The sequence below is a fragment of the Passer domesticus genome, chromosome 3 (assembly GCF_036417665.1).
Source record: "Passer domesticus isolate bPasDom1 chromosome 3, bPasDom1.hap1, whole genome shotgun sequence".
Classification (NCBI taxonomy): Eukaryota; Metazoa; Chordata; class Aves; order Passeriformes; family Passeridae; genus Passer; species Passer domesticus.
This window is the reverse complement of record NC_087476.1, coordinates 5,410,366-5,428,993: the sequence shown is the minus strand read 5'-3', so window position 1 is coordinate 5,428,993 and position 18,628 is coordinate 5,410,366. Positions and strand designations below refer to the sequence as shown.

The window sequence follows — 18,628 nt, the reverse complement described above, 5'->3', positions numbered from 1 at the left end:
ATATTTGTTCACTGGAAGAGTTAAACCAGCAATTCTGTACTATTTAGATTGGCAATATAAGAAATATTTTATTTTGGATATATATGGCTTATAAAATATTTACTCCAGCTTTTCAAAAATTCAGTGTGGGTTTGGCTGAGGGACCTCCCACATCTTTGACTCCAAGGTAATACTTTGGAAAGGCCAGGATCCACATAGAGAATGACACTCCAGCTTACTATTTATACTCCTGCATTACTCCAGAATAATTTATACTGCTCCAGACCACAGAAAGCCACATTTTGGATCAAAACTCCAGTGAGCTGTATGAACACAGATGAAGAGGACATGGCTGAGCTTTCTAAAGACACAGAGAAGGAGAAACTTGTACAACATGGGCTTGAAATACAAGTGAGTTTCTTTTGAAGATCTAATCATGACAGTATTTTACACATCAAAATCTGCTCTGTTCACCCACCTCCAAACAGACACATGCCCACCCAGGCACCCACCAGAAAAGGAGTCTGTTTACCTGAAAGGTGTGGAAAGCACAGTATTTGGAGTCTGAACAACCTGTTTCTGTGGTGTTACCCCTGAGAAGTCACTTTCATGCAAGGGAGTATTAAGACCTCCTTTCAGGGGAGTATCCACATTTGTGAGAGCCATCAGATTCTGGGCCTCCTGTGTAACAGACAACACAAGCAGTGCTTCACCAAACATTCACAGTCATGTTAACAGATTCAGCAGCAGAACAGCTACTGCAGCAGAACAGCAAGAACAGCTGAAGAGTAATTTGAACATCAGTTTGTGGAAAATGTTTAAAATTTCTTATTTTTAACACCCATACACTGGTATTTATAAACCCTACTGTTCCACTGAGAGGCATTTGAACTTCATTTCCAGTAAAATATGTTATAAACTGGAGTTGCAAAACTGTGTTACTTATTGTTTCAGTTTCCTTCAGTTTGCCAGACTCCATAAATCTCCAAGATTTGTTAGTGACTGAACACTCAAGTAATCCTAAGAATCCTGATTTTAAGAGGGAAGAGCACACTTGAACTCTGAAACCTGAATTCAATCAACTTTTATCTAAACTACACTTCAAAGACAATGCTCCAAAAGAGATGGTCACTATTCAGATTTTTGGTCCATGACTCAACTGAGGCTTTTATAAACAGCCCCCTTCTTTATTTCATTTTTCTTTACTGCAGGGAAGAATTAAGTCTTTCTGAAAATGAGCTAATTATACTACTGCAAATAGCAAATATATTCCCAGAAGACCACTAATCCACCTATGTGGATAATGCTGTGACATTTATAATAAACTCCATTTGAAGGTGAACCTCACCATTTCTGCAAACATTGTATGGACTTAGGTTATGATCTGCAGAGCCAGGAACTTTCTCCTATTGAAATAGGAAACTGTTGAAATACAGCTCATTGCCAGCTAAGAGGGTTTTTGGATTTTTTGTTTTGGAGTGGGATTTCTGGGGTCTTGTCCTGTCCTACACACTAGCTGCACTGATTTAATTTATCCATTTCCACACGCTCAATAAAATGTTACTCAACATAACCAGTCTTTGAAAAATCCAGGCAATCAGAGGTTGCAAAGGCAGGTTAGCCAAAACCTAAGTTTTAAGCCAATAAAGTGCTGTGAAAATGTTCTTGTATTGTCACAGTTAATTACTACTTGTTATCTGAAATAAAAGTTGGACAACAAAAAATGCACTGTTTTAAGGAGATGAACTCATACATCTTCAGCACTGAGAGACACGAGAGAAGGGAAAATTATGCAAGACCCCAGGAGCATGGTTAAAAGCTTCACACAATATATGACTAAAATAAAAATAATCAGAATGTTTTGAAACACACTGACAATTGATCAAATACAAGCAGATCTGCTTCTATGCCCTTCAGTGTGTCCTGAAGATAGGGATTGCTTCAAATCCCAATATTGAACATGATCTAAGGAGTGTTTCTCTGGCACTTAAACCTTCTCCTCAGTTGACTCCTGCTCCAAAACTTAAAACCCATCCTGTACACTTATACTGCACCTGCAGGATCCTGTCCTGGGCTGCTGGAGTTTTGGGAGTCCTCAGAGCTATGCTGTTGTTGGTTACATTATATTCAGAGAGAAGAGTGCTGGAAGCTGAGTTTGTGATTCCAGATTCCTCAGCAGTCTGCCGTGCAATCTCACTTGCTTGGCCAACTTTTACAACTTCTTCAAGTTCTGTATCAGATATCTTTGAAAGAGAAAATCCCAAGGCACAGTAAGATACAACATAACTATGAGATCCATTTGATAAAATAAAGCACTGTTTTAGTAGCCTTATAAGTTGTTTATCATCAGTAAAACATCTCACCTGAGGAGCTGGAAGCACCAGTTTACTCCTTTTCTTGGTAAATTCTGACACACCACTGGTCTGCAGAATAGCTGAGGGCAGGTCTGACTCTTTTTTCCGTTTCATGTGTTGCTTGTCCTTTTTGCGCTCTCTTCCCTCCCTCTCACTGTTATTATGGAAAACAGAATGAAGTCAGAACACACAGAGCAGCTACAAAGCAAAGCAAACAAGCCAAGAGCAAAAAGGCCCTTTTCAAACACTGGATATGCTGAAATAAAACACTGCAGGAGGAGTGGAGCACCTTTTGGGTGATTAGATGTGATCTGCAGATCTTGCAGCAGAACCTACTACAGAGGGCAGTGTAATGCTTTTAAATCATGGAATTAGCTAACAGATTTAGCTTTTAGGCTGAAAAACTACAACAGGATCACTGAATCAATAAAAAAATGTCAGGCCAAGAATTTAGATAGTAACAAGGGAATGTGAAGAGTCTCTTTTCTCCAGCAGCTGCTAAGGGAAGGTGAACATTTTCTTTTGTGGAAAGTGGGAACCAATTTCTCTTCAGTCTTTAATAAAAATGGCATTTCCTTCAAACAGCAATGGAGGCAGTCAGTGAAATCATAACCTTCAGTCTGAAGTTTCTACTGAACCTCTGAACAAAGAGCCATGCAGAACAATCAGTTAGTAACACCACATGAGTTAATAAACCAAATTGTACATGGCACTGGACTCTTTCAGTTAAAAGCAGTTTTGGCAGAAGTGGGAAATGCAACTGTATGATTAAATATATACTCAAGAGTGGCATTTAACTTCTCAACTACACTTTTGGGGATTTTTGGTGGGGGTGGGGAGAAATTAAGCATTTAAGAACTTAAGAACAACTTAAGAACTTATCAACTTAAGAACAACTCTATCAGAAGTAATACTACAAATCTACTCCTATAAGCAATCATAGTAAGATTATTATTTAAAGGACACTAAATGCACAAGCAAATAAACTGCTAAAAAATAGTCTCAAAAAAATAACATTTCAACTTAAAGAGCAAGAACATGTGTGAGAAACATTATTCTGATAAAAGGTGAACTAGAGGAAAGAAAAAAGGTGATCATAGACAATAGGTGAACTAGACCTTCTGCAAGGTCTGGAAAGATAAAACACAGACAACTGGAAAGGCAGAGGCCACCTGCACTCATATTTGTCCCTGGAAAATACATTTCCCACCCACATCATGTTTTCAGGACTTAACACACATACATATGGGTTGCTTTTTTTTTCAAATACTCTGTTCCCTCCTTATTACAACACACACTTACGATCTTAATTCTCCATCCAGGTCTTGCTGACGCAGTCTCCTGAAATCTGCATCCAGGGACTGATAATTTTCTTCTGATGTATCATAAAAACCAGGGGCAGGCTTCTTTTCAAATGGAATTTCTGCATTGTAATCCACACCTCTCTTCTTTTTTCTTTTCTTCTGGATCTCAATTCCAGCAGCACGAAGTTCTCGTCTTTTCTGGAGAGCAGCAAGACGTCTAAAGAAACAGTAACACTGCATGATTTAAAGTGTAGAGTAAAAAAAAGAGGTCCCAGGATATGAAATCAAATGTAAGTTTACCGAGCCTCTTCCAGCTGCTTCTCCCTGGCTTTCCTCTTGGCCTTCTTTCCCTGGGTATTCGCCAGACGTGCTCGAGCCTCAGACAGCATTTCAAGCTCGTCTACAATAGTACAGATAAATACAGCAGTGAATCTGCACTTAAAAGATGAGAGTCAGGAAAAAGATTACATTAAGATCAGAAAACCATCTTTAAAAGCTGAATCAATCAATCAAAGGCATTCTGTGTCATCACTAATCTCCAAGTTATCTCAATGTATTTACTAAATCACTGATCTCCAAGTTATCCCAATGTATTTACTGAATCACTGAGCAGGTGAAATGAAGACTTTTAGAAAAAAAGCCTCATGTTGAAAAGAGTATCAATAAGAATCAACACCAAATCAAAATATTTACATAAAGAGGCCAACTGACCACATTAATGAAAGTAAATCTTCATTTTCATCTTTATCTGAGAGTATTATCTTGAGAACTTGTTAATTGCATGTACTTCCAGAGCTGAAAGTGCTGTTTTTGTGAATCTGTGACTGTTCAAAACCACCAATGGTCCATTCATGGAATTTTAACAATGTTCATTTTTCAGTTTATAACATTGCTTTGTGCAAGGGAGAAAAAAAGTAAGTCAGGCAATCCTTCTGCACTTGAATTCAGCATGGATTCACCTGAGAGGTGTGAGCTAATGGAAAATCATGAAGAATGCAAAGTAGCAGAGCAGTTGTCAAAGTAAAGAACAGCCAGTCATGGTAATAGATGAAAGTGACAGGTAAGGAGGCAAAAAACACACCAAGAAAAGGAAAACTGGAAAAGTATAACTGACTGGCCAGATACAGAAACAAGACAAAATGTGCAAGTAAATAATGACCAGACGGTAGTGGAAAAAAAAGAAGAAACCAAGGTACACTGGCTGTACAAACAGAAAATTCAAACAGATCAGATTTCTGTCAAAAATGGTAAACACACTTCAAACTCACCTTCATCCATGTCAATGGGATCTGGCCTGGCAGGTTTGGTTTCTGGATTTGGATCGATTTCTCCAGGTTTCAGTTTCCGAGGATCATCAGCAGTTTCTTCCTCATTGTCTCTCTGAGCAGCTTTGTCCCTGAAAACACATTGCAGGTGTTTGTTTTCCAGCTCTTTGTTTTCCCCCAGACTCATAATAACCACCCCTTAAATGTCTCCAAAGACTGATTATGAAGCAGTAACCTTGTGCTCTGTACAATACAGTAAATTGTTATACAATTCACAAATGTGGTACAGTTCCATAATCTTAAACAAGACAAGAGAAAGAAACCAACATGGTATTACATTACAACAATAAAATATTATATAAAATACAATAATAATACAGCTAGTAAAGAAATCCCCTCAGGTAATCTTTAATAATAAAAACAAGAATTCCAGCAGTGTGACAAAATTAAAAAATCAAGTTTTATATTATGTTTTTTCTACTCAACCAATTGCACCAGAATTAAGAATGCTCACAAGGGAAAACAGCACATTCTTTCTTTTCTCGTGGCCAGAAGAAACTCTTTGTAGCAGAGATGATATCTGCACATTCAGCCATTTCAACACGTGTTTTATGTCTCTTCTCTTTCTCACACACCCACTCCTGCTGATCAGCCACTCAAAAAATGCCCAAACAGCCTAATAAAAGCACAAATCTTGGTGATCCCTTAGCCAGAATGACCAGGAGCAGGCAGAAATACACTTATTTCTATCCAAGCTGCTCTCCAGGTTCCAGGAGCTTCTTTCAAGCTAGATACAAGTGAATGAAAACAATCTTTAAAGGTTTGCTCATAAAAGGACTCAGTCAACTTGAAACCACCCTAATTTACCACAGAAGAAGGCAATGACACACTGCTACAACTCCACAGATCTTTTTGGGTATTCTTGGCTAGATTTTCCTCTAGGCAAGCAGAAACTCACAGCAGAAATTCATAGTGTTCCAAGCACTGTGCAGCAGTTCTCCCAATGATGGGGGCAATGGTTCTCCACTGGGTTGGCATCAGCTTGGCCAGGTGCAACAGCTTCTCCTCCTCCTCCCGAGACCACTCTGTCTTTTTGATGCTTGGGTCCAGCCATTCGTACCTGTAGTAAGGGAAAAAATTAGGGATGACAGATCCAAGTTATCCATTGATTTGTCTTCAAGAGTGTTTTCATGACATATGTATTTGAGCTTTAAAATGTATTATTTATCCAGCACTTTTCATACAGATACTACATTGCCTTTCTTTTCCCATCTCTATTCTGGCAATGTAAAGAGTCACAGAATTAGTCCTGAAAAAGAAAAGTAAAAATTGCAACTATCAAAGAAAGAGAAACGGTAGAATTTCTTTGTCTTCAACCTTCAACCTTATCTTACTAATCCTCAACTGTGCCACTACTGTTGTCTCTACAAGAAGTATTCCATTAAATATGTGTAGCTCAGTATTTCAAATAAGTCTGATTCTCAAATACATTTATGCTGCATCAGTATTTGCATCAGTTTAAAGCTCCTATTTTTCATAAAATACTAAATTTCACAGTGCAATTTCTTAACATTTACTCTCAAGTCAAACTTCCATTACATGAAATTAGAAAATTATATGTAAGAGAGATTAGTATCTTACAATTTTACTTCTTTGGCAATATCCACTGATTAAAACATGTTTAAATAAAGGAAAAAAACTAATGTTTATAATTGAAAGTGATCCTGCATTTGCTAACACTGCAGTCACTGGCAAACAGAACATCTGCCTACTTTTTTTTCAACTACTTTCAAGCAATAAGAATTTTGAAGTTTCCATGATAAAATCAAACAGTGTTAAAACTGTTGTTGGTCTCTGGACATAAGTCAGTCTGTGGTAACATTTTTTCCTAAATTTCCACTAATTATGAAGGTCATATTCCCAGGCACAGCACCTCTCACTTACCATCTGGCTTTGCACTGCTTTGCTGATTTCCTGTGCAATAATGAGGCAATTCGAGACCACTGGTTTTTGCCATATTTCATAACAGCTGCTTTCAGAATTTCATCCTTGAAAAAACCATAAATAAATACCTTTATGGACTGCAAAAGAGAAAGTCTGAGCTCAAGCAAAAAGAACATGGTAAATTTCATGGGCTGTCCTAGAGGAAACAGCATAACACTGCTACTTCTGTTCCATTTTATTCTCAAAAAAAAAGAGGATTTGTATTTCAAAGGTCAATTAAATCCATAAAGACTAAATAAAATAGGCACATGATTATTGTTCCAAATGCCATATAGCCAACAGAACTTGTAATAATATATACAATAATATATAATATTAATATATAATATTAATAACAGAAATGATTATTTTCAATGCTCTCTAATGCACTCATGTTTAAAGGCTCTGTATGTCTTCCCTGAAGGACAGCAACACAAACACAGCTAAGGAAGTGTTTGTCTGGTAACGACATCACAACTGGGGAAAAAATTAGAATTGGCAGATATCCCTGGCTGCCTTGTTTTAAATAATACTATAAAATTATATATTTTTCACATTTTAATACAACTGGAATAAAAATGTAGTAGATTCAGCTTGGGAGCCAGGTTGTTCATATACAATGAAGTGTGCACTGAGTTTGATCAAAAGACAGAAGTGCTACCAATTGTCTGTCAATCCATCCATGAATCCTTCTCTCCCTTTCTTGATAGATGGGCTCATTATTTCTGGTTTATTCAGAAGAAGTGGTATTTTAAATGCATTAAAGCTATTCTTACAGCCCTGTCAACCACAGATGTCCCTCCTCTGCACCCAGTGAGTGTTCAGTGAGTCTGACACTGTCTCCACTGACACCTCCCAGAGAACAACAGCTTTAACTGGGAGCTTATGATCAGCCCTTGATCTGGCTTGAGCTGTTACAGGCAACAATTCATATGAATACTGTTCTGAAATAAATACTAAATCCTCCCCTGTGTGCTTTTTTTAACTTCTTGGTGCTCTGTGGCACACAGGAGCTGTACTGGTGACATGAACAGGCTTTTTCTGTGTGTAATGGGTCATTTTATGAACAATCTGTTATCACCTGGTTCCACTCTGTCTTTAATGCTGTATGTATAATCAAAATGTCCAAAAAAAAAATCCAACACCTCTCTTATCTCTGGTACACAAAGCCTGGTGAAGTAGGGATCTACCTGGCCACTGGAACAGGCTCCTCAGGGCAGTGGCCACAGCCCTAAGCCTGCCAGAATCCAAGCAGCATTTGGACAATGCTGTCAGGCACAGGGTGGGATTTTTGGGGGTGTCTGTGCAGGAGATGGACTTGATGGACCATGTGGGTCCCTTCCCACTCAGGATATTTTGTGATTCCTTTTAATGCACTGCTCTTTCTCTTCAACTGTCAGCAAAATTTATCAAGTATGGAAGACCCTCAGGATGGGGTGAAGACAATGTGAGTTCTCCTGTCTTCTGCTGACCCCAAATTTAGCTGCTTCCTGGCAGACCACTGATACAGCACAAGTGCTTAAAAGCACACACAGCACATTTTATCTTCTATTACTTTTCCCTCACTGTTTCCTGGAACCACGTACATGCCTGGTGCTCACAGTGTGCAGTAACAGAGTTCTGTATTTTACAGTGCCAGGTACATCCTTTTGCTTTAACCATGCATCCAATAAAACTGACATCCTTGATTCCTCATGTTATTTATTTCTTTTTCATGGCCACTTGTGGTCTGAAAGCTTGTGCCAGCAAAACTGGAGGGATTTGTTCTTTCTTGGAACAGTAATTTCTGTGTACAGGATTCTTGGGGCTGCAGATGAAGAGCCCGCACACATTGACAAGAAACAGACTGAAGTTGCACCAGGGGTTTAGATTAGTTATTAGGATTTTTTTTTTCCCATGGAAAAGGTGGTAAAGCATTGGAAGAGGCTGATCAGGGAGGTACTGGAGTCACCATTCCTGGAAGTGATAAAAAACCCATGTGGATGTGGCACTTAAGGACAGGTTAAATGGTGAACATGGTGGTGGTGCTGGGTTGATGGCTGGACACCTGGTGATCTTAAGTCTTTTCCAATCCTAAAAATTGGAAACTCTGCCTTTGTCATTTCCACATTTGGAAACATGCTTAAGGGCAAGAGATTCCTGCTGCCTCATTGCCCTAGAACATAACAAACCTGCCTGTGCGGGACAGGTCACACTCCAGCCTGAGACAGGCACATCTCCAAGCACAGCACAGCCCATGCTTCCACTCCAGTGGCACTGGGAGCAGTTTCTCTGGGGCAGAGGGACACAACACACACATGGCTGAGCTTCCCAATCTGCAGCCCAAGGGAAAAACAACACCAACATGACCTTTGACCTTTGCCCACTGAGGGAGCAGGAAAGAGGAAGGCACAGGTTACTGGGGAATGCAACCCAACACAGAGCCAAGGAATCACAGAACCACTTAGGTTGGAAAAGGCCACAGCTCACTGAGTTTAATCTACACCTCATCACCACCATGTCAGTGAGACCATGGCACTCAGTGCCACGTCCAGCCATCCCTTAAACACCTTCAGGGACAGCAACTCCATCACCTCCCTGGGCAGCCCATTCCAATACTTAATCATCCTTTCCTGTGAAAAAATTCTTCCTCACATCCACCTAAACCTCTCCTGGTGCATTCTGAAGCCATGTCCTCTTGTCCTGTCGCTTGCTGCCTGGGAGCAGAGCCCAACCCCCACCTGCCTGTCCCCTCCTGTCAGGGAGTTGTGCAGAGCCAGAAAATCCCCCTGAGCCTCCTTTCCTCCAGGATGAGCCCCCTTCCCAGCTCCTTCAGCTGCTCCTCATCAGACCTGTGCTCCAGAGCCTTCCCCAGCTGTGCTGCCCTTCCCTGCACTCGCTGCTGCAGTCCCCAGACCCCCTGATGTCCCTGCACTCCCTCCTGCAGTCCCCAGACCCCCTGATGTCCCTGCACTCCCTCCTGCAGTCCCCAGACCCCCTGATGTCCCTGCACTCCCTCCTGCAATCCCCAGACCCTCTGCTGTCCCTGCAGTCCCCAGACCCCCTGATGTCCCTGCACTCCCTCCTGCAGTCCCCAGACCCTCTGATGTCCCCTCACTCCCTCCTGCAGTCCCCAGACCCTCTGCTGTCCCGGCACAGCGGTTCCAGCAGACCCGAACCTGCCCCGGGTTACCCCAAACCCTGAGCCGCCCGCGCAGGCGCACCACGACGCCCGCCCCCCTCCCGCGCCTGCGCACCAGGGAGGGCTCCCCCCAACACCTGCCCGGCCCTGAGGGGGGACGGGGGCTCGAACCCCGCCGAGTCTTACCTCGGTGTTCCGCCACACGCCGCCTTTAATCATAATCCGCGGCATCTTGGCGGCGAAGGGAGGTGGGGACGAACCCCTGGAGCGAGAGAATGGAGAGGGGGCGGGAGCGCCACGGGCGTCAGCGGGGCCTGCCGAGACGGCGCACGGTCGCCCTCAGCGGTGGCGGGTGCCGAGGGTGAGGGAAGCGGGGCCGGCTGCTCTGCCAGAAAAGCGGGAAGCGGGACCGGCGGCTTTTCCAAGGGAAGTGAGGCCGCTGCTCCTCCAGAGAAGCGGGTCCGGCCGCTCTGCGCATGCGCAGCTCCACCTCAGGCGCTCCGCGCTAGCGCCACCTGCCGGCCGGAGGAGCGCACGGCGGAGGGGCCCGGCCGGCGCCGAGAGGAACTGAGTTCATTAAACTCGTCAAATTCCCCCAAGGGACGCAAATGAGGGAGGAAAGGGACAGCGGAAGGACATCGCATCTCCACAGTGTTCCCAAGATAGTTTGTTAATTTCAGGAAAAAGCCCCATGCGTTTCTGTGCGGAATAAATTCTTGGCTGTGAGGGTAGTGAGGCCCTGGCGCAGGTTGCCCAGAGAAGCTGCGGCTGCCCCGTCCCTGGTGGTGCCCAAGGCCAGGCTTGGAGCAGCCTGGTCTGGGGGAAGGTGTCCCTGCCCATGGCAAGGGGTGGAACGAGATAATCTTTAAAGTGCCAATGCAAAACTGTTCTATGATTCTACAAGAGAGCAACACTGATAGTGCATTTGCATATTAACAGTCACGTACACACTACAGGAGCGTGTACAAGGTATATACCTCAATTTGGGAACTTTTCATAGGCAGGTACTCATGTCACACTCAACAGAGGAGGGGCTGAGTCTCAAAGAGTGGGGATTTCAGCTCGGGATCTGTCACTGTCCCTCAGCTGTGCTCCCACAGGTGTCTCCAGCCTGGAGCTGTGTGCCTCAGAGAGGCCCCACTCAGAGGGAGGTGCTGGTCTCAGCCCACTGCAGTCTGGAGAGCTCCGAGGGTCCAAAATACCACTACTCAGAGAGTCACAACAGACTGCACTTAGCTCATAGCAGTTTTCCAGCCTGGCTGCATTTCAGGTTGGTAACTTTCTCTTAAAGTTCAAAACCAAAAACGTTGTTCCACCTGGGTGGTTATTCGGGTAAGAAAAGTAAGTGCCCAAAGGCTCTTACAAGCCAGGGAGCACCTTAGCCAGCACAAGTTCCTGGGAGCACAGTGTTTTGGATAAGCTCAAGAGGAGTTTGGCTCAGCTTGTCAAGGCCAAGCCCTAAGGAGCATTTCTGAGACCACAGTGTGGCCCAAACAGGAGGATGCACCCCCACACCATACAGGTCTGACTCACTACTGTTCATTTACATCACCTCCAGTTTAACTTGCATTCATTTAATTTGCAGATGCACAGCAGGTAAAGTGACAGCCTCTTGCTCAATTTGTGTTGGTACATTTCCCTGTTTTGTCCAAATTCAGGATATGTTCATGGAGAAAATTATGAAACTTTTTTGGTTTAAATAGGAAACTTCATAGTATGATTTAGGAAAGGCTTTGATTTTTGTTTAAACTGCAGGAATAAAACATATTACACTTCTAGCTACCAAAAAAAAATAAAAATCCAGCAACAGCCCATGTCTTATATGAAACTGAATATGCCTCAACCTTTAAATTTCACTGACTTAGACTGAGAATACCTTTGAAACCCCAGAAATCCAGTGCAATGCATAAGGAACAAAAAGCAACGTCAGGAGTCATTGAGCTGCTTATTTTTTATTGGAGGCAATGAGTAGGAATAATTATTTTTATAAAATCAAGCTCTAACTGAAAGTACCTTCTTGTTCTTACTTAAAACTTGAAGAAACTTGTATTTACAAACCTTTTCAAAAATTTACAGCAGTTAATTTATCCCAAGCCAGGCTCTTTTCATCACTGCTGTACACCATGCTTTTAAACAGCAGTGCTCTATCAGATTTAGCCTTTCTGGTCTCATTTGATACAGAGGCTTACAATTCCTTCAGTATTATTGTTGTCTCTTTGTACCTGTTCTTTTCAAATAAATGATCAGAATTGTAATGTAACACAGGTAAAAATGTCTCTAAGCTTGAGTAACCAGTAATATTTCCCAGAAATGCTTTTCTTTCTTTATACTGGAGAACATTTTTCTTTCTCAGAAATGGATTAGGTGGCTCCAAGGTCTAAATCATTTATCTGTAACCACCATGGTTCAGGCACAGATACTTGTCTGACTTTACTGAAGCTGCCAAGAACTGGATCACTTGAATATCTTTGCTGATCTGGCATTAAATACATTCATCTGTCCATGAGTATCAACCTGTTATTGGAAAACTGTCTTCCAAATTGCAGATGGCTGCAGGGGTTCTGAAGAGAAGCCCCTGCTCAGGCAGGGCCACCCAGAGCTGCTTGTCCAGGATCACATCCAAATGGCTTTTAAATATCCAAAAACAGAGGAACTCCACTACCTCTCTGGGCAGCCCTTCCCAACCCGTCTCCTGTGTTACCAGAAAGCCTCTACAAGACATTATCTGTATTTCTACAAAAAGACACACATCCAGAAGCAGAAAAAAGCACTGAGTTCCACATTTACATTCTGTAAATTAAACCACAGGTTTGTTCTGCTGTTCCATGGACTGAGCTGTAGCACTGGGACAGTTTGCACCAGGCCTTTGCTGCTGTCTTTCCTCACACAAGGGGATAACAGACTGTTGTTAAACCACTTACCACACTCAAGGGTTCCTATCACTGTAAAACTCCAAAACAAACATCTGTCTAGATTTGAATACAAATTGGAAGCAGCATCCATTCAGGTTCACCATTCCCTGCACCAACTGCTGCATAGTACAATGGTTCTTACACACAAAAATTTAGACTAAGAGTAAAGTTTCAGATACTGCTAAGTTTTCAATGTACCTAAATAACATTCATAATTATCAGCAACTGCTCTTATTATCAGAATTTATTTGAGAAGTATTTCATCTATTTTAACAAACAACACAGTAACTACCAACCTGAGAAAAGGTAAGGCATTTCAAACTAGATTAACATTAGACATTCACATAAAATTGAAGATTTAAAGGTTCCCAGTATCATAAAATAGATGTTTCTGGACATTACCATTTCTGCCAGACTACTCAAAATTATCAAAACTACAGATAAAGTAACAGCTTAATAAACATCTTATACATACAGACATATGTAAAACATTTCAATGTCACAATTATCCAGTGATGACATGCATATTTTGCTTCTGTAATTTGGTGACATACTATTTTTTTTCAATTTTCTTACAAGTATTGCAAAAGCACATGGAAATAAAGGAGGCAACTTTCAGCAGATGGGAGGTAGCATTTAGTCTCCATGTACACTGACAAACTTCATATGAAAAGTTATTATTACAAAATATAACATTCCCTTCCTTCCCTTCCATTACGCATTCTTTTGGTCAGAAAAGAGAAATTTTTTTCTTATTAAATTTTTACAGGAGAGTGGTGCAGAATAACTGTTTAAACACAGATGAACACTGGCCAAAATAACTGACCTCTACTGAAGTGGTTACTCAGGGATGAAAAAGTGTCTCCAAGTTCTTCAGCACAGCCTGTGCTAGAATTGATGTTCCCAGAAACACCTGCAGCAAACCAATACCCCAAGTGTCACTCTCTCCACCAACATGCTGGATGCATCCATTACCAACTACTGTTCTGGGCACAGCAAAGGAACATAAAGCAGGAAGAAATTCAGGACATGCAAACCTGTCCAAAACCAAGACCAACTTCCAATTCTCAACCTCACATTCCAACGTTGTGCTGCTGCTTATGCTTCTCCAGCAGTTTTTTGGTAGGCAGTACCACATTACAGTTTGGACACCTGTACTTCTTTCTGTGTGTTTTTATGTGCTTCTGGAAAGCCTGTTTGTCCACCGTGGAATACCTGCACCTCCTGCAGTGCAGCTTGAGGTGAGTCAGCCAGTGGCGCTTGCGGTGGCTGGAGGTGCGGAAAGCCAGGGAGCACTGCCCGCACTGGAACGGCTTCTCCCCCGTGTGGATCCTCAGGTGGAGCTTCAGGTTCCCGTTGTGGGCTGTGCAATAGCCACACTCCTCACACCTGTATGTCTTCACAGGCAGCTCCTTATGCTCGTAGAGGCAGCCAGGAGAGGAGGTTCCCTCCTCGGTATGCGAAGCCAGGTGCTGCTTCAAGGACAGCCATTTGTTGGTTGAGTAATCACAGCTCATGCACTTGAAATGGCCCAGGTTCAAATGTGTGAGTCTGTGCCTTTTCAGGTGACTGGAAGTACGGAACTTCTTCTGACAAACGGGGCAGCTGTAGGGCTTCTCACCAGTGTGAGTTCTGATGTGGAGCTGCAGGTTGCTTAAAATGCCAGTAGCATAGCTGCACTCTGAACACTGATATAATAGTGGCTGACTCTGTGCTAGCACATCATTTGATGTGCCCCTCTGAACACCACCTTGCTGAACTCCCCAAACTTCTGAACCAAGCAAGGAGCTGTTTGAGCCTTTGCAGGAATCAAAATCCCTTTCTGGATACGTGCCTCTCTGGATTTCACGATGCAATTCAAGATTCTCTAAACACCTCTCTACAAAGAGGCAACTTCCAAACTCCTGTCCATTTTTAATGTGAAGAAGGCTGTGTTTCTGCAAATGGTTTGATGTTTTAAATGTCTCATTGCACTCTTTACATACGAATGGTCTTTCATCCGTATGTATCTTTAGGTGCAGCCTGAAGTTGTTAGGAACAGCAGTAGCGTAACTGCAGTGCTGGCATCTGTAAGTTTGGAATGTATTTAAATTAGAAGGATATGTATCCTTCAAGTTTTCCACAAAGTTACGAAATGAAGCATCATCTTGCACTTGTGAATGAGAGGTCTCTGCTTTGAAGAAAGCATCTTTGTGAGGAGTGACAGTGTCCATTTGGTAAGAGCTCCAAGGAACTTCTGGTCTGTTTCCAGTAACAGCAAAGCTGTTGCTTCCTTGGCTGTTTTCAAGGAATTTATTTCCAGAGCATATTTTCTTATTGTCCCACACATCACCTTCTTGCTCAAACTCCACTTCTGAAGCCAGGATTCCCCCACCCAGAGAATCATTTTCTCCACCAAAAAAAGAGTGAGAAACACGGCCCTGAGAATCACCATCAGCTTTGCCTATTGTGCTTCTATGGTATTTATTGCTCTGACTCGTGCAACCATTAGCCTTTAATGGTTCATGAAATTTCTTGTGAAAGCTGAGATGTCCTTTAGTGTAGAACACCAGGTTACATTCATCACATGTGTAAGTCTTTGGAGAACTTTCAGTTCTCTTTCTCCCACTCAGGCAGTCGGGTTGCTGTGCTTGGCACATTTCTGTCTCTGCATGTGTCCTCCTGTGTCTCTCCAAACCTGAGGTGCTGGTGAATGCTACCTGGCAGAGCTCACAGCAATATGGTTTATCCCCTGTGTGGATGTGGCTGTGCCTCACCATGCTTGCAAAATACAGTGAAAAAAAGGTGCAGAACCTGCACTGGTAGAGCTTATAGCCAGCATGCCAGTACATGTGATTTAACAGGTAGGACAAGCTGCTGCAGGAGAAATCACACTGAGGGCACTGGTAAGGTGGTCTCTCCTTGTGTCCCTTCATGTGATGAATAAAACTCCTAGGACTGGAAGAAACAAAAAAACAAATTCTGCAGGAAAAGCTAACTGGCACATCCAGGGGTGTGAAGTCCCTTTCAATTTTCATGAAAAATTTCTCGTATTTACTTTCTTTTTTCTTGGTCTCAGATTCTCCTTCAGATCTTTTCTGCCTCCCTTTTCTTGCACTTATTCTATTTTTTCTTGCCTTTTGCAACCTAGCAACCTTCTTATGAAATTTAAGGTGATTCTTGAGATTGAAAGAAAAGAAAAAAGTTTTTTTACAAAAGCAGCATTTATGTATTTTCTTATCTTTATGAGCTAAATAAATATGTTTCTTCAGGTGTGCACTGCATTTAAACACAGAACTACAAAACCTGCACTTGAAACTAAATCTTTCATTCTCCTTTGTAAAACAAGATGTTTTAGGAAGAGGGGTGATGGTCACACTATCATTCAGCCATGTTAAACCTTCTTCCTGGCTCTGGAACTCTTTTGGGCTTGCATGAGTGGAAACAACTTTTTGTTGCTGGTATCTCTTCTTAGAGAATGGTGTTAACATCTTGTAAATATGCTCTCCAGCAGTATTTGATTCAGCAGAAGTAGAAGCATTCATGTCAGGTTTCCCTACATCTTCTAGATGCTCCTTAAAAGTAGAACATCCATTAACTAATGGTTCAGAACAGTTATAGGTAAATTTCTCCTCTTCTTTCAAGCCATGTTCCAAAGGAGAACTCACAGTTTCATCTTCAGATTTGATTATTTTCATGTAATCAATTTCATGCTCTCCATTATTTGAGGAATCAGGATCTACAAGGAGATATAAAAAGTCACATTTCATACAATCACAAATATTAATTAATTCACAGTAATAATCTTGAATTGCCTAATGACTTGCTTGTTCTTCATAACTTCTACTTCCTTGTTATTTCCCTCTCTCCACTTTTTTCCCTAATGCCTCTCTTCATGCTCCCCTCTGCCCCAACATTTAAATGTTGTTCCCAGTTGGAAGCCACCTTCTCTCCTATTTTCTGTTTTCACTCAAGACTCTGAATTTCACAAGACAACACCACATCCAGAACAATTTTATGGAAGAATTCCTACCAAAGTACTAACAGCACACTTTTCTAATGCTCCATTCTCACAAATACCATGCTTTTTCTGTGTTTTTATTTTGAGAACATTTCCCTGATGAAAGGACACCCTTTTTCTCATTACAGAATGACAAAGTACCAACATTTTATAGTTTCACTGCCTTTTGCAGGAGTCTGTGAGAGAACCGAGCATACTCCAGGCAATATTTTCCTTCTGTTGCATTTATGAATCTAATTTAAAATATTTACTCCAAAAGAAATTTATTTCATAGCTTCTCTATACAATTTTTTATTTAAAAAACTTGAGGTTTACCACATTTCTTAAACTCTTGCAAGAATCTTATTAATATATTACCTTCCATTTTAACAATGATCTCAAACTCCTTGTGGATTTCTGGTTGTGTCTGTGGACTGCCATCAAAAAGAACACTTGCAATACTGACAGGTTCTTCTTCGTGCTTGGGTACCACCACCAATGTCTCCAAAGTGTCAGCTCTGTGGCTGTCAGCACAGGAGAGGAGAGGAGGAATCTTCTGAAAGCCATCATTATCAACACAGTCTTCTCCAGCCCTGTATTTCACCTCTGGAAGCTCTGTTTTGCACGACAATGTAGGTAACATGCAATTTTCACCATATTTATCCGTGTCTGCATCACACCCACCACTTAAAGATAATTCTGATGTGTTGCACACACTCTCAGCAAAACATTTCTCCTCAGAGTATTTAACACAATTATCTTCATTTGAAACAGTCTTGTTTGCATCCCAATTGCCTACACTGCTGCTGTCATTTGAAGGCTCCACTTCATTTTTTAGGCAAAAGCTGTTGTTTAATTTAAACTCCTGCTCCACCTCGGGAATGGACACTTCCTGGTCCTTATCATCACCATCCTGGAGAAAATCCTCATCGCTCAGCACCAAGATAGTGATTGGCAGCACAATCTCAAACTCCTCGGGCTCTGCGAGGAGAAACAGACACAAATATCGTAATTCCCCAAAAAAACCCAAACACCTGACGGCGCCGCGTCCACCATAATCCCCGCGCACGCCCAGTGCGCATGCGCGGGCCCCGGCGGGCCCTCTCCGCGCCGTCCCCCGGCCCCGCTCTCCGCGCTCTCTCAGGCACCGCCGCTCCCGCAGGACCCGCGCTCCGTCCCCGCCCCGGCCTGCGGGCACCCACCGCTGTCTGCGCCCGCCTGCGGGGTTTCCTCCGCGCCCGCCTGCGGGGTTTCCTCCGCGCCCGCCTGCGGGGTTTCCTCCGCGCCCGCCTGCGCCACTCCCGGCTCCGCCGGCATCTCCGGGCCGCTGCGCCACGAGACTCGAACCAGCGGCCGGGCGCGCCTGCGCAGGGGGGCGGGGGCGGCGCCTCCTGGTGTTGGGGGAGAGGCGGGGGCGCGGCCTGGGATCCGGGGTTTTTAAATATGAGTTAAGATTCAGATTTAAACGTGCTTATAAGTTAGTTTAAAAACTCCGTTTAATCACCCACCTGGGCTAGGGAGCCCCCAGCCCTGGGCAGAATTATTCGAATGCTCCGCGAAACCTATTCCCGGTTTAAGCAATTTTGATCGGTTGTTACTTCTTTTCCTGTAAAATTACATCTCAGCTAATACCGATGGTACTCTTAAGAGCGGAATTGTGCCAACAATAAGGCAGTCCCTTGCTGGGTACAGAAAGAATAATAAAATAATCGCAGGCAGGAGTCACAAAAT

General features: G+C 42.7%; 2 protein-coding genes and 1 long non-coding RNA gene across 3 annotated transcripts in view; 1 reads left to right on the top strand and 2 right to left on the bottom strand.

Annotated features, from left to right (window-relative positions):
- CDC5L (cell division cycle 5 like) overlaps positions 1 to 10,458 on the bottom strand; it is a 31,390-nt gene extending 20,932 nt beyond the window's left edge. Inside the window, exons 1-9 of the mRNA XM_064411661.1 lie at positions 10,193 to 10,458; positions 6,847 to 6,950; positions 5,861 to 6,022; positions 4,906 to 5,033; positions 3,938 to 4,037; positions 3,636 to 3,854; positions 2,343 to 2,487; positions 2,034 to 2,222; positions 512 to 660 (exon numbers count right to left, since the gene is read on the bottom strand). Coding sequence (XP_064267731.1) covers positions 512 to 660; positions 2,034 to 2,222; positions 2,343 to 2,487; positions 3,636 to 3,854; positions 3,938 to 4,037; positions 4,906 to 5,033; positions 5,861 to 6,022; positions 6,847 to 6,950; positions 10,193 to 10,237 — 1,241 coding nt within the window. The 5' untranslated portion in view covers positions 10,238 to 10,458. The remainder of the gene's footprint in view (positions 1 to 511; positions 661 to 2,033; positions 2,223 to 2,342; positions 2,488 to 3,635; positions 3,855 to 3,937; positions 4,038 to 4,905; positions 5,034 to 5,860; positions 6,023 to 6,846; positions 6,951 to 10,192) is intronic.
- A 155-nt stretch (positions 10,459 to 10,613) lies between these two features.
- On the top strand, positions 10,614 to 13,761 carry LOC135295871 (uncharacterized). The gene is made up of 3 exons (XR_010357930.1): positions 10,614 to 10,975; positions 11,107 to 11,276; positions 13,688 to 13,761. It is a non-coding gene; the product is annotated as an uncharacterized LOC135295871 (long non-coding RNA).
- LOC135295869 (zinc finger protein 91-like) lies at positions 11,939 to 18,257 on the bottom strand. The gene is made up of 4 exons (XM_064411660.1): positions 18,188 to 18,257; positions 18,100 to 18,139; positions 17,276 to 17,878; positions 11,939 to 16,636 (listed from the first exon to the last, which is right to left on the bottom strand). Exons 1-4 carry the CDS (start codon positions 18,212 to 18,214, stop codon positions 13,992 to 13,994), a joined length of 3,315 nt encoding a protein of 1,104 aa, XP_064267730.1. The 5' UTR covers positions 18,215 to 18,257; the 3' UTR covers positions 11,939 to 13,991.
- Between the last annotated feature and the right edge of the window lie 371 nt (positions 18,258 to 18,628).